Source organism: Sebastes fasciatus, chromosome 6 (genome assembly GCF_043250625.1).
Source record: "Sebastes fasciatus isolate fSebFas1 chromosome 6, fSebFas1.pri, whole genome shotgun sequence".
NCBI lineage: Eukaryota > Metazoa > Chordata > Actinopteri > Perciformes > Sebastidae > Sebastes > Sebastes fasciatus.
Window position 1 is genome coordinate 3,262,334 of NC_133800.1, and position 15,581 is coordinate 3,277,914.

The 15,581-nt window shown below is 40.4% G+C and overlaps 1 protein-coding gene across 2 annotated transcripts in view; it reads right to left on the minus strand.

The window, feature by feature from the left end:
• LOC141768774 (whirlin-like) overlaps positions 1-13,345 on the minus strand; it is a 111,015-nt gene extending 97,670 nt beyond the window's left edge. Inside the window, exon 1 of one of the 2 annotated variants that reach the window (XM_074637122.1) lies at positions 12,009-13,345. In XM_074637122.1, coding sequence (XP_074493223.1) covers positions 12,009-12,749 — 741 coding nt within the window. In that variant the 5' untranslated portion in view covers positions 12,750-13,345. The remainder of the gene's footprint in view (positions 1-12,008) is intronic. The other variant, XM_074637123.1, reaches the window with a different exon arrangement.
• Between the last annotated feature and the right edge of the window lie 2,236 nt (positions 13,346-15,581).

Below are 15,581 nucleotides of genomic sequence, written 5' to 3' on the forward strand. Positions count from 1 at the left end.
CTAGCCTCCACGCTGTTTTGCGATACGTGTATATCCTCAGAATTACCGACACATTTTCATCCCAACTTGTCACATGTGGACTGGTCAGGACCCCTTGGTGTCACTTTTTAACGCACTGGGTGCCCCTTTGCATCATTTAGGTTTGGGCAACAAAACTTGATTAGGTTTAGGAAAAGATCATGGCTTGGGTTAAAATAAGTGCATTTGTTACGTAAATAAGTAGGTTTTCACCCCTTGTCCTCTTCGGTATGCCAAATAGGCTCGTTGCTGACGGGCAGGTGTTTTTTAAGAGGATAAAGAGAGATGTTGTGTCAGTAAGCCAGGAGCCGTATCCTGGGGTGCCGTAAAACGAACATCTTGGAGCTAGAACAAAAGAATGATTCGTAAATTATGTGATGTTTCGATAGCCTAATTTATATACAACTTTTGTGCGAAAGGATTGTCCCATATAGACGCTGTGGGATATATTTTCTGTGATTATGCATAACCGATAATCAATCAATGTATCAAGTCCAGTTCCAGTAGGAAATAATTGCCTTATTTACCACTTAGTTTGTTTTCACTGTTTACATCTATAATATCTATAAACAGTGTTAGAGCACTGACACTGTAGTCAAGTCAAGTCAATTTTATTTGTACAGCCCAAAATCACAAATCACAAATTTGCCTCGGGGGGCTTTACAATTTGTACAGGATACGACACCCTCTGACCTTTACAGTGCGACACTCTCATCGGATAAGGAAAAACTTAACCAAAGAAAAAGGTACAGTTTTTAATAAGATGAAGCCATGGGAAAATGCATGGGAGGTTTGACCAAGAAAGAAAACTTATTGGAAATTCACAGTTCTAGTTTCAGAGCGCTCAGAGCATCCTCTGGACACTCAATTTTTTTTGTTCAGCTACAATGAACCAACCCACTCCTCCCTCTACTATCGCTGGTCCAAGCCAAAGACAAGCCCAAAGGCCCTTCACGATTGCAGCTAGTGGGAGGATGACTGAGGAGAGGGTGAATGAGTGCCACCTAGCTGTGACCCAGTTCATAGTGAAAGGCCTTAACCCCTTTACAACAGTGGAGTCCAAGAGCTTTAGGTAACACTCACAGTCAGTATATAACATGTTGCATTAATTTTTTAGGATCTAGTATTATAAAAGGGTCTTGTGTTAGCCCAATGGTGTTGCAGTTCCTAATCGAATGTTTATATTAGGGCTGTTCCGAATACCATTTTTTGGGCTTCGAAGCCTCGGTGAGAAATATTCGAAAGGTATTTGAAGCTTCGGGAAAGTGCCACTGCCGCACTACTGTACACACACCCACCTCTACCCATAACTAACAGCGATATCCATCTGAGAATAACTAATAATAATTAATGTTGAATATAAATAATGAATAATATTGTAGCGTAACGCTTTCTGCACCTTTTTATAAAGGTAGCGCCCTGTGTTCGTAAAACTTAATTCCCAGGTTGGCTTTAGTTAAACCCTTATTCCTGTTGTTGCTTTATTTTAATAACCCATCATTATTTCCTCCCTATTTCTTTTATGTGACTGCACTGTGATTATGTTTATACCATTAAAAATCACATAACAAATATGTCCCCAACAATTTACTCAATTTATTAACTAAAAGGTAATGATATCAAAAATATGTAAAATAAAAAAGGTTCACAATACTCTCAATAATAGTATACCAAGAAAATAGTACTTTGACCTTTGACAGAGGTAAACAAGTCAGTATTAACCCAAGTCAATCTTCTATGTTCCTTTAACCTTCTGGGGTCACTAGCATATATGTCACCCTTTAATGTACTTGGTCTAGCCAAAAATAACATAAAGCAGTACCAAAGGATATGCAATGAACTCTTATGGTTTCTTCTACTTTCACCAAAAATAACCTGGTGGGCCCACACACACACTCTCACACACACAAACACACAAGCCAGCAAACAGAAAAGGACCATTAATGAAAACAACCCCCGTTGCAGGCCTGATGCTTGGGAACGTGGTGGCCAAAAACAGTTGAGACCGTTTCGCTCTAACAGCCAAATAAAAGCTGAGTACTCACGTTAGCATAGCAGAGTTTGTATCACAGAGTCCTAATGTTGCACCTCCAAGAGTAGTGCAAAAAGCTAGAAAGGCTGATAGCTGACCATGGCAGTCCGATGGGTGAAACCTTCTTTCTCGCATGTTGCCAGAGGAGCTACCAGGCCTTATCCAGGTCACCTGAAGCGCTATCTGGGCAGTCCAGAGTGTCCTTCGGCGGTAGTTAGCTTGGCTAGTTAGCTGGAAAGGCTAACGGCGCAATATCAGCTACTGCGTTGATAGCCACTTAACTACTCGCAACGTATACATTCGGCGTTTCGCTGGCTTGCATTCCTAGGCTCTAGTTTTTACAGCACTATAACTTACAAACACACTTTAAACCATAAATCTCTAATTACTACATCTCTTTTCGTTCCACTGGCTTCTCTCCAACCTCTCCGTTGCGCCGCTCCCTCACTTCTCTCGCTCGACCACCCGCTCCTCGCTAGTCCCGCCCCACAGCCAATCACAACCAGGTAAAGTGACATGACACATAAACAACCAATTATAATACAATTAAACACGTAGGTTGAACTCAAAGTAAACCACATGCTCACCAAGTACACTGCAACCAGCCTATTTAAAGGGACACAACATACTGTATGTGTATATTGAACTGAACATGTAAATATTAACCAAAACATATTTATTCTGAGCAGAACCACCAGGAAACTGGTAGTAGACCAGGAAACCAGCCACAATGGCACTCAGGGGCAGAACAAATTGCCCTGGGGCTACAGTCGGATTATTCCTTATTTCATGGGCTATCTTGGGATATATATATATACATATATAAACAAAAAAAACGAAGCATTCGAATACTGATTTGGAGTTTGATTACCATAGCAACGGTCGAGGCTTCAAAGCATTTGGGTAAGCCCTAATATATATACAGTATATATATGACAAAATAAAACAATGTTAATTCGGTTGTTAATTTGTTTAAATTTTTCTCTTAGAAAACAACTAAAAGAACCGTTAAGCGTACCTTTTAAAGTACCGGATTGATAAGCAGTATCAGTAATTAGTAGTACCATTAAAATCTTAACAATACCCATCCCTAGTAATAGCACAGGTCAGTGCTCTAACACTGTTTATAGATATTATAGAATATAAGCAGTGAAACCAAACCTAAGTGGTAAATGAGGCAATTATTTCCTGCTAGAACTACTTAATACGTTGATTGATTATCGGTTATGCACAATCACAGAAAATATATCCCACAACGCCTGTCCTGAATGTATGCAGTTGAGTTCAGTAATTGAAGCAAATAAAAAAAAAAATTGCAGTTTTATGGTAATTTGTTAAATGAGATTATAGCATGTTTCAATTGTTGAAATGTGTAGTTTTTGTTTGTTGAAAAATGAGACGGTCCCAGTGAAAATCGGTGCAGTCTATAAGCTTCTTTGAGATTTGCAGCATGGGGAGGTATCAAATAGCATGCCTGAATTCAAACAGGTCGGCGTTGGCTTGACTCAACTTGCAAAGGCGTAAATAGCTGTGGAAGTGGATGCAACTACCATTAGAGGGCGCTAACGTTGCGACTTTTCAAATTATAGAGACAACTCTTCAGTTGTGTTAATGTTAATTCATCTCTTATTTATCTGGTCCAAAAAATGAAAGACTGGGCCTTCAATATGACCTAAACTGGCAGATTTTGCAAAGCATTTCTTCTTCCTCTTTCAACATTAACCCACAGCACCATGCTTGTCGTATAAGCAAATTTTACAATGCAATAGACAATTGTAACAATTTCAGTGGTGTTAAATTTCACTTTTACTTCTACATAAGTGATTTAGTTAATAAGGTTCAAGTGGGGATTTGTTTAAAAACCTATAGAGCTGCGAAGTGGGAGGGGGCACTGTTATTGGAAGTGTTTTTCTCCATTCTGCATTCCCATTTGATTGAATTATTTAATTTTTTAACATGTGACCCGGATATAGTTCATAATTCATCCAAAATTGACCACAAATGTAAAACTGAATTGATTTAATTGCAAATCGTGTTGTCAGTTTTCTCAACACTCAGCTTTTTTCCTGCCATTAGAGGCACACGTGACAGAATCCTTCCGTTATGAACCTTGGGAGTCGTAGCTAACTTCTCCAAAGTTTTTATGTCCAGCTTTAATTTTTTTTGTCAAAGAACCAGATATTTTCTAACGCAGTTGTTCATATTTTGTGCTGATGATTTAACTGGGAGAGTTTCATATCGATCCAAGTGTTGGACGTGCTCCAACTGTGAGTCACATAACAATGTTCATGGGAAAAATGAATGAGATTTTTACTGCAGGAACTAGGGGCGCCAAAAATAGCTCCACCCACTACACTTTACTGACCATTTGGGTCGCTGCACCACTGGACTGCACTGTAAAACTGTGGTGTCACTATACCCAGAGCTAAAGTGAATAAAATAGTGAATCTTCCTCTCCAATAATAATTCTCTAATCTTAACTTTCCAGTAACTTGAACCTATTTAATTACTTTTAATAAAGCCTAACATCCTACCGTGTTCAGGGCAAGTCCACTCATTAATTTCCCACAAGTATTTCTCCACAACACTGTTGTAGATTAAATACACTTATCTTCACAAATGAGGTCCTCTGTGTATGCGGCTACCTTCCCGGCCTTTACCACCCTGCTGGTAAACAGCTTTGAAGTCGTGCTTCAGACGAGGCAAAGCTCCTTGGCGCAAGGCCTTAAATGTTAGGAGCTTCATTAAAAGCTGTAATGAATTACTCAGCTCTTGATGAGAGCGGGGATCTGGACCTGCAACAAGGGGAGAGCCCCGGCCTATAGCAGGGGCTTAGCTTCACACGTTCACATGCCTCTGAATATTAATGGAGTCTAATAATGAAACGGCACACTTGTCCCAGGGGAGCTATGTATAATTATGGATAAACAGTAAACATAGATTATTTTGGCTGCAACAAAGCTGGACAATATTGTCTACATTTATCAAGAGAGAAGAAGAAAGAGATGGTTTTGTTGAATGTATTTATAGAATCAGGTGTCTTTCTGTGGCCATTTCTGATAAAGTGATATCACACTAAACAATATGATCCTTTACCTTAAAGGAATAGTTCCACATTTTGAGAAATACATATTTGCTTTTTTTCCGAGAGTGAGATTAGTAGATTGATATCAATCTCAAGTCTGTGTATGAAGAGCTGGAGTCAGGATGTGATTAGCCTAGCTTAGCATAAAGACTGTAAGCAGGGGTAAACAGCTAGCCTGGCTCTGTCCAGTTCAAAATTCTACCTACAATTACCTCTAAAGCTCACTAATTAACGCATTTTACCTCATTTCTTTAATCTGTGTACAAATAGAAATTTAAAAACAACAATTCATGATTTTAGCTACATGCTAAAATTATTTCTTGAAAGAACAATAGCCGAGTGCAGTGACTTCCCAGACTTTTGTCATCACAGTGAGGTTGCCAGGTTTTGTACCATTGTGCCTGTACAGATATCAAAAGCTGTGCTAACCTACCATATCTGGCACCCCCTTTCTATAGATTAACAGTGTGTTCCAATCCACGTACTTCTGTACCTACACTTACTACTTTGAGTGCATAAGTGCGTTCACACTGGGAAGTACGGCAAAATGCAGTGCACTCAAAGTACCCGGATGTTGTACTCAAAACGGTCAGATCGTTGAGTGTGGAACGCTGGACACTTTCCACACTCAACTGTCGCCATCTTGGCTACGTAGCGGAAGGGGCGGAGCCACAACCACTATTCAAACAGACGTAGATAACAGAATAAAACAATACAATACGTAAACATACCGGTGCATTTTCAGCCAACAGGAGGACACATCGTAGGCGTAGGCGACGACGTTGGAAACGTAATTTCTACTCTGCTTTCATTTTTTTTCAGAAGATATTTTGGCGGGTAGCGAGCCGCGGTCAAATGTTGCGATCGTCATTTCCGGTCAGTGCGCCGCAGAGTATTTGATTTGAGACGACCCTACCCCGCTAAAATGTACGCACTACCTAAGTGAGTACAGAGTGCACAAAGTACACTACATTGAAGTGTACTTCTGGAAGTACGTGGATTGGAACACACTCCTGGCTTCACCAAATCTTTTCTGATAGTCGCGGCTACCCAGCACACATTTCATCGACCCGGGGGTTGACAGCAGGTATGACACAATCTCTCACGTGAAGTGGGTTGAAATGACATCCAGGTTGCACCTAAACCACAGAACAACTGGACTTACAATAATTTAAAATGTTATTGAGTGTAAATTCAAACACTAACAGTTTTATAGAGAACTTTTATATACAAACTGAAAGTTATGTCTGCATAATAAGCGATATAAAGTTATATAGAATTATTGTCCACCCAAGTACAAATTCCAATCTACTGCGCATGTCTTCATCATTCGAAGAGAACTCATGGAAGCCACGGCTGACTCGAGCAGCGCAGACAGCACACGACGAAGGCTTCTTTACACATTTATCGGTAAGTTGTGAACATAATGTGCACTGCGATTTATGGAAATGTTAATGAGAAGAGTTACGAGTGGGTATTTATACTTTTTAAGTGCTAAAATTTTCAAATAAAGGCATAATGCAATCTCTGAGCTAGCTAGCTAGCTAGCCTCTGCACTAAAATAACCTGCTGTTTTTTTGTAGTGTTTGTCTGCAGCCCAGTTGCACAGCAGTTTGTGACATAGTCATGAAATTTAATGTATTGAATCATGTACATAGACACAAATTTCCCATTTATTTAGTGATGGTCAGCACAAAATCAACTTTTATGTAATCCACGTAATTGTGAACCGGGAAGTATAAAGAGTGTTTTGTTGCCTAAGCCTAACCAAGTCAATCTTTTCCTAAACCTAACTAAGTAGTTTTATCTTAAAAAGACTGGAGCAGAAATTGACACGGGTCACCTGTTGCTGGATTTTTGTAGGAAAACACACAAAAAATATGTTGTTGAAAGTGAAGTGTCACGAAAAAAGGGAAATCATTTTCTTCTTCTCATGTCTATATACACGAATCAAATAGATTCAATCTTGTGACCATTTCACGAACTGCCGCGGGACTGTGTTGGTGTCTATGTGGGAGCTGCCTGTAACGAGCCATTTGTATGACTGACCAGAAACATTACATATTCTGTTCCTATTGAGATAATAAATGGATGAAAGAGCCTCCCGCTCATCATTCTCCACACAATGACAGAGTCGAGGGGTTGCTTGAACATGCAGTAACAGTGAGTTACGACTAAGCATGGTTACACTGGACTTTTGGACTTTCTATGAGATAGTCTTTTTGATTAATTCATATATAGTCGCATGTGTATTATAATGAATATATCTGTAATATGTAATTGATTATTATTTTACATTACACGGTTATTCTGAACAGATGTTGTGCACAGTAATTCTTGAATATTGAGTGGTTGTGCTTAGCCCTGATGTCACCGTAAGTGGTGAAATTCTTGCAAGACAGTTATTCACAAAACATGTCAGGATACATAGATTGAATAATTTGTAAAAGTTGAAGACTGTACGTTGAGACGGCGTCTACATTGTGTCCCGATGTTGTAGAGACGTTGATGACTGCACTTTGAGACGTCGCCGTTGCGACCTGACGTTGGTTCAACTTTCATTTTGACTATATATTTCAACCCCATGACGACATCTAGGTTTAGACGTTGTTTCAACTTTTTTCCAATGTCAAAATGTTTGGGGGCATAGCTAATCCAGTTACTACAGCACTTCACACACAGGGAGATTGATATCCATCCTTTCAACTCACTCTCAGAAAGAAAGAGAATTAGGTGTATTATGTTAAACTTTACCTAACCAAAAGATCTGTGCAATGTCTGCCCTTCTATTAAAAAAACCTGACAGCTATTCTGACAAAAACAGCAACTGCCTCTATATGCCTCAAATATCCAGGATTGTCCGTTTGTCTGATGGGGTGAACAAAATAAGCTGCAACGCACAACACAAGGAGCTGTTTGCCTTGTTTTCCCCTCATGCTGGACTGATTCAATAAAGCCTTGTATATATAGACAGGTGGAAAAAGACACTTTATTTACTCTTAAATAAGACGTCACCCAAGGACCGAGCCATTCAGCCTCCAGAAAAAGTGTTTTTTTCTGTTTGAAAATTGTTTTAGGTAGAGTCTAGTCTGACAGTAAGAAAAGCTTGCAAGGTCATAAAAAAGCAGACAGTCCAAATACTTGTGGCAAATAAAATAATAATGTCTTGAAACAGTAGCCTACATCATAAGGGGTATTTTTAGACATGGTGACAACAACTGAGCAACACATTTACTTGACTGCCTTGAGACCTTTGTCTCATCTATTCTGTTAAATATCTTTCCTCCCACATGCTTTTCCTTCTCTCACATCATATCTGCATCAAGAAGAATAATCAAAGTCATATCATTGTGTTTCCTCTTAAATTAAATCTGTACTAAAGTGGCTGGCGCTCTCGCACAGGTCAGCTCCTAAAATATCCCTTCTAAAATGGGCAAAGAAACCTCATTGTGAGTGCAGGGACATCACAGAAGGTGACAAAATTAAAATATTTAGTTATTATTATATAATAGTTTGTATACTTCTCAACTTGTGGAATACTGCTGTTAGCCTGCTAGCCCTGTAGCTTATGTTTATAGCCCCGTGCATATTATTTCATGTCCTACCCCATTTTGTGGGGTGTAGGGATGTCACAAGAACCGATACTTCGGTACCAAGTCAATGCCAAAATTCTAAAAACGTGACGGTACTCTTTTTCTTTTACAGTACCGAAGTTACCGTATGATGCCTGTAATCTGTCATCGGTACCGGAGGTACTGGAGATGCGATCTTTCCGCATCTGATGGGGGCAGCATACAGTATACACTTACAAGTGTTCTCATCTGCCGTGTCATGAAGAGGAAGAACGTATAACAGTACGGGGAAAAAAAAAAATACACGTGAAATATGGCAACAAGTGCAGCTACAGCACTAGCTCCGCCTCGACTCGCTGAGAAGACAAACAAGACTCGGGTATGTAAGTACTTTGCATTTGAGGCGGATCATCAAGGAGTAATAATAGATTCGCAAAAGCCAATATGCAAACGGTGCCGTCGTACTTTTCAAACCAAAGCATGAAATACTTCCAATTTAGCAAAGCACCTCTAAGACAGACATCCAGATCTGTTCACAGAATTCAAGGTGAGTGAGTTTTAATTCATGTTAATGTTAAATTAACAACTATATGTTAGTGTCTCGGTAAAGATGAACATTACTTATTTAGAATACTCAGAATCACAGCACTGAAGCAAATAACAAAAGGGTGGAAACAAACTAAACCCCCAGATTTTATAAAATGGAAAAGTTTAATCCAAGAAGTAAAATTTATGGAAAAGGGAACTCACAAAATAAGGAATATGGAGGATGTTTTTGAGAAGAGATGGAGTCTAACAGAAAGAAAAATATACATATGTCTGGAGGTGACCTGACATGTGAAGGCGGACGCATGTGTTCCCATGTAAACGATATTGCTATATCTCTGCGCTTCTCTTACCCCTTTTTTTTCTATTAACTTATTTGTTTATTTAATTTATTGTTATTACTTTCTTTTCTTTGTATATATATTATATATTTTTTTATTTTATTTTATTCTATTCTTTCTTTTATTGTTCTTATTATTATTATTTTTATTTTTTCTTAATTTTATTTCAATTTTGAATGCTGAAGTTGTTTTCTCTAGTGTACGTACTGTATTCGTCGCTAAGCTCAACTACTTAAAAAAATGGTTTATAAACTATTGTAATTACGAACTGTAAATTGCATATATGAAAACAACCTAGAAAAAGGCAAAAATAAAGTATGAAAAAAAAAAAAAGACTTGTTACACATGTTATCTTTATCCCGATATAGCCTACACGTCACCATTATTTTTGTCTGGACCGCTGGCATTGTTTTGTAGCCAAGTATGTTCCATACAATGCTTGCAATTGCAAAACGCTGAAGGCTACCGTGTTTTGGCTAACGTAATGTAACCATAGCTCGTAGTAGTAGGCTATCGTCCTAACCGGTCTGTGTCATCCGTCATAAATATATATAACATTAGCATTTTAAATAAATATTGAGTGGTCTAATGGTCTGTCACCATGTCAGTGAATTTAAACTACTGCTTGCAATCTGAGGATATTTAGAGAGAGTGTGTGTGTGTGTGTGTGTGTGTGTGTGTGTGTGCGTGCGTGCGTGCGTGCGTGCGTGCGTGCGTGCGTGCGTGCGTGCGTGCGTGCGTGCGTGTGTGTGTGTGTATGTGTGTGTGTGTGTGTGTGTACAGCCTCTGCTGTTTTCTTACAGTCATTGAGCTATACCTGAGGAATAAAGTCTCATCATATTCCATTTCTTTTTACCATGGTAACGAATTGGGTATCGAGAATCGTGGAAATTCACTGGTATTGCTATTGACTAGTAGATTCCTGGTATCGTGACATCCCTAGTGGGGTGGAATATAAAAAGGTTGTTATTATATTATTTACATTAAACTGTTGTTGTTGAAGGAAAAAATAAGTTATAATGAAAGCATTTTAGTACTGGGTACCGATGGGGTATTTTAGAGGAAAGGAGAAATCTTTTATACTGTAAGTATTTTTTGTATGGGTAGGCTACCTACAGGGTATTGGAGAAAATACTTATACTGTAAGTATTTTGTAAGTACTGGGTACTTACGAAGAACAAAAGAAAGAACTACAAGAAGAAAAGCAACAAAAAAGAAAGCAAAGAAATATATATAATATAATATCAAATAATAACATGGCAAACTCACTTGACTATGACTTAACCCAAAACTGCATGTGATTATCTTAAAGTGGGCAATATCTGTAAAGGGGAGACTCGTGGGTACCCATAGAACCCGTTTACATTCACATATCTGGAGGTCAGAGGTCAAGGGACACCTTTGAAAATGGCCATGACCGTTTTTCCTCTCCAAAATTTAGTGTAACTTCGGAGCGTTATTTCACCTCCTTCCTGACAAGCTATGACATGGTTGGTACCAATGGATTCATTATGTTTTCTAGTTTCATATGATGAGATGCCAGTATCTTCACTCCAGCTTTAAAACTGAGCCTGGTACAACCTAAAAATTGCAAGTTGCGTTAATGCGTTAAAGAAATTAGTGGCGTTTAAACAAATTTGTTAATGCGTTATTATTGCGGTAACTTTGACAGCACTACTAGAAACCACTAGATAAGAGTGAAAATATGTTTGGGTGAACTGATCCTTTAAATATATGTTTGACCTTTAACATGTAGGCTAATTCATTTGAAACTTCATTACAGAGTGTAGAATACTGACTGTAATAGATGTAGCCTACTGTAATCTCTACTATCTGTGCATCCAGTGTAGTTCATTCAAATTCTTCAACAAATAGGCTAAAACCTTCCCATGCTGTTCCCAAATCTCAAGGATCCCCGTGTCTGTGACATCAAAACATTTTACTGTTGTTTTCTTTAAAAAAAGAAAGAAAGAAAAAGGCCTTCACTCCATCTGCTCATGAACATTTGATTCCAGCTTGGTACAGAGCATTGCATAGTCTAGTTGAAGAATTCATAAAAAAGGAAGTAGTTGGACTGGAGGCAGCTTTCAGAGGAGGCACTGTCACAAGCTACTGTTGTTTTTTAGGGCAGCACTGCATGGCCTAGTGCTTAATGCATGTTGTCTCTGCCTGAAGCAGTACATTTGGAACACACACACACACACACACACACACGCACACAAACACACACACACAGAGAGAGAGAGAGAGTCGGCAAAAATAGCCTATAGCCTCCACACATGAGCAGGCTCACACACACACTGTTATTGGATTCTTCCTCTCATGCAGATTAACCTGAGGTTGTTTTACAAGTAATTAGGCCTATGAGATGAGCGCTCAGACTCACGCACGCTCACACATGCATAAAATCCTACCTTGACCGCATCTATGTGTGTGACATGGTCAAACATCATGTCGTTGACGGTCACTATCTGGTCCCCGACCCTCAGTCCCTCTCTCTCGGCCGAAGAGCTCGGCTCCACCAGGGACACGTAGATCCCCACTCCGTGCTCCGAGCCGCCGCGGATGCTGAAGCCCAGACCCTCGTGGCTCCTGGAGCGCGTCAGGCTGACTTTACGCACCTCTCCAAAGGGAAGCTGGAAGAACGGCGGGGCCATGGAGGCCGACAGCTCCGCGGCGGCGCTGTAACCGTCCGGACAGCCAGAGGAGGTGAAGCCGTCTGGACAGCCGGAGGAGGTGAGCGGCTGCTCGTGGAGAGAGCTGACATATTTCTGCAGAGTGGAGTCTCCTCCGTCTCCGAAGCCCTCCGCGCTGCCGTTGCTGGGCAGCAGCTCGGTCTTCAGGTAGAGTCCCTCGGAGGTGTACTGGTCGAACAGCAGCTGGTCGGACCTCGGGATGACCAGGCGCAGCATGGGCAGCAGCTGGCGTTTACCGGGCGTGCTGAGAATCACTTTGAGAGTCTGGACCAAGTCGAAGACGTTGCGCTTGGCGTGGTACACATTGAGACAGTGGATGAAGTGCTCTCTCTCCAGGTCGCTGAGCAGCAGGTTGAGCGCGTTGTGGAGCCTCCGGACGTTCGCCGACAGCGCGCGGCCGCCCGGGCCGGCCGAGGTCACCGATGTGTTGAGCGAAACGCGCTCCAGATCCGCGCTCATCCTACAACATAACCGGGACTCAGTGCATCAGACAGACCGGAGGAGGAGGACGGATCGATCATCTGTTATAAAGCGCTGTGTTCAAGTCGATCCTTCCGTTAGAATGAAATCAAAGCGTGAAAGAAGCTCACCGCCGCGCATCGGGCAACTCCAACAGGTGACCGGAGATCTACGCGCGTAACGGAGCTGATGTGCACCGCACATGGTGTGTCAGCTCCAAACAAAGCAGGTTCCCAGTCGAAGGTCTTGAACTGAATAAATCATACATGTTCTTTCGGTCCTGTTGTCTTTTTATTCCATGCGCAACTAAAGCTTCACCGCTGCCTTCACCAGGGAGAGCTTCAGATAGTGACCGGTGTGATGGATGAAACCAGGCAGAGACAAATCCGTGGGAGGCTCTCTTTATAAAACGGTTCCTTTTAATAACAGAAGACCTTCTCCGGGTTTATTCTGTCCACTGAACAAAACTCTAGAGTCTGTCGGAGCCTTCTCTGTGCGCAACTGGCAGGGATCTCTGAACATGCTCTCCGACCCTCTGAGGATAGGAAATGACGCAGATGTGTGTGTGTGTGTGTGTGTGTGTGTGTGCGTGTGCGTGTGCGTGTGCGTGTGTTGCTTGGAAACTGACAACATTACTCACCCTTATTTAAATGATTATTTTTGGCATGGCATATCTGATGTCATGCATTGTTGAGTAAGAGAAGCAGTTTACACTTCAAACAACTCCACTTAATTACAGAATTCACATATTTCATTAACTTCTTGGACAAAAGCGGGTGACCCATGGGTAATTCATGTGGCCAATTTAAAAGCATATGAATGCATTGCTTTGGGTCCATCTCTTCAAACTGTGTTGGTTGGCTCATGTGGATGCAGATGACAGTACAGTAGGTGTCTGCTTGTCAGCCTTTAAGCTGATCAAGCTGCATTATAGCAAATGCCGCCCTGAGACTTCTTGTCATAACTAGAACCTGAGGCTATTTTTAAACGGCTATTTATAGGAGCCTAGAGTTGTCTTCCTCCTCATGACAGCTCCTTCTGTGTATGGCCCTTTTGCATAATGAGAGTCCCTGGAAACATTCCTGTCACACCGGGCTTCTGACAGGACGCAGCACAGCTGAGCCCTCCCATCCTCAGGAGGTGTTTGGTCAAAGCTCAGCTGTTAATCAAAAATAATCTCATAAACGACTGTATTTGTCATCGCGTCAACATGGGGTCGTTGACGCTCCTAAAATGTGACCCTGCTGCCACTGATTGTCTTCCATATCCAGACGGTGGTGAATTTTAGAAAATGTTTTTATTGTGAACAAATGCTGAATAGGAAATGTGTACTAGTAGAGAAAATTCACATTTTAACATTCCTCACTACCATCACTACCTAGAAATCAATTAACAACACAGAACAATGACAAATATTGTCCAGAAACCCTCACCGGTACTGCATTTAGCATAAAAAAATGATGCTCAAATCATAACATGGCAGCATGTTAACAGCTGTCAGTGTGTCAGTGTGCTGACTTGACTATGACTTGCCCCAAACTGCATGTGATTATCATAAAGTGGGCATGTTTGTAAAGGGGAGACTCATGGGTATCCATAGAACCCATTTACATTCACATATCTTGAGGTCAGAGGTCAAGGGACCCCTTTTAAAATGGCCATGCCAGTTTTTCCTCGCCAAAATTTAGCATTGCATTATTTAACTTCCTTCACGACAAGCTATGACATGTTTGTAAGTTGCGTTAATGCAGTAAAGAAATTAGAGGCGTTAAGACTAACTTTCGTTAACAGGTTATTATTCAGTTAACTTTGACAACCCTAATTAAGACATTTAAAAGGAAATACAGCATAAAGCATTAAGTTCAAATTAAAACATTAGAAAACTATTTGCAGATAAATCAAAAACATAAAACAATACATAAATACTTGTTAGGTGTAAGAGAAAGGTGGACAATGATGAGGGCTGAAAGCTCCATTCATTGATTGTTTTGGCCACTTGGGAGCAGTGCAACGCAGCACTGAGAACGCAACACTGACATAGTATCACTTTTTAAGTTGAAAACTTTTCTCCAAACAGTTGCCTATTTAGCATACTCTCTGTCGCCCTTCTTCTTGTTTTGATGAAGAAAATGAATGGAAATTTGTAAAATAAAAGAAATGAAAGTGCTGCAGTAGCTGAATGTTTGCAGCACATGCCTCATAACTGCAACATCCATGGTTCCAATACAGCCAGGGACCTTTGTTGCATGTCCTATCCCTTTCTCTCCCCTTGTTTTCTGTCTGCCTGTTCACTATCGGCTGTCCAATAAAGGTGTAAATGACAAAAAATAATAAAAAAGGAAAAGTCAAATGTCCCATTAAATCTTCAATTGTTATTTACAATGTAATTTAAAGCGAGACCATATTACTTTAAATGTGACCCGCTCTATCAAAATGAGTCGGATGTCGCGGCAGCGCATTCTTGTAAAAACACGTTTTTTTATGAAAAAGTGTGTTTTGAGTTTTTTTTTTTTTTATGCGTTTCTGAATAAATAAAGTCTCAGCTTTAATACAAAGTAAGAATCGATGTAAAATTCAAATGATAAGTCTAGTTTTGAAGCTCTTAAACATAACGTTGTCGTAAAGTTTTTACCGGAAGTCCGCTGTGTATTGACGCGGCTCAATAGAGCTGGTTGACAGAGGAGATAACGGGCTTGACAAGATGAATTCACGTGAGGAAAACATTGCTCGACTTTTAAATTAAATTCTTGTTAGAGGTGCTACATCTGACGACAACTGGACCGACTTAAATTCAGATTATTTCACCGCACCGGGTGATGAGGACAGCGGGTG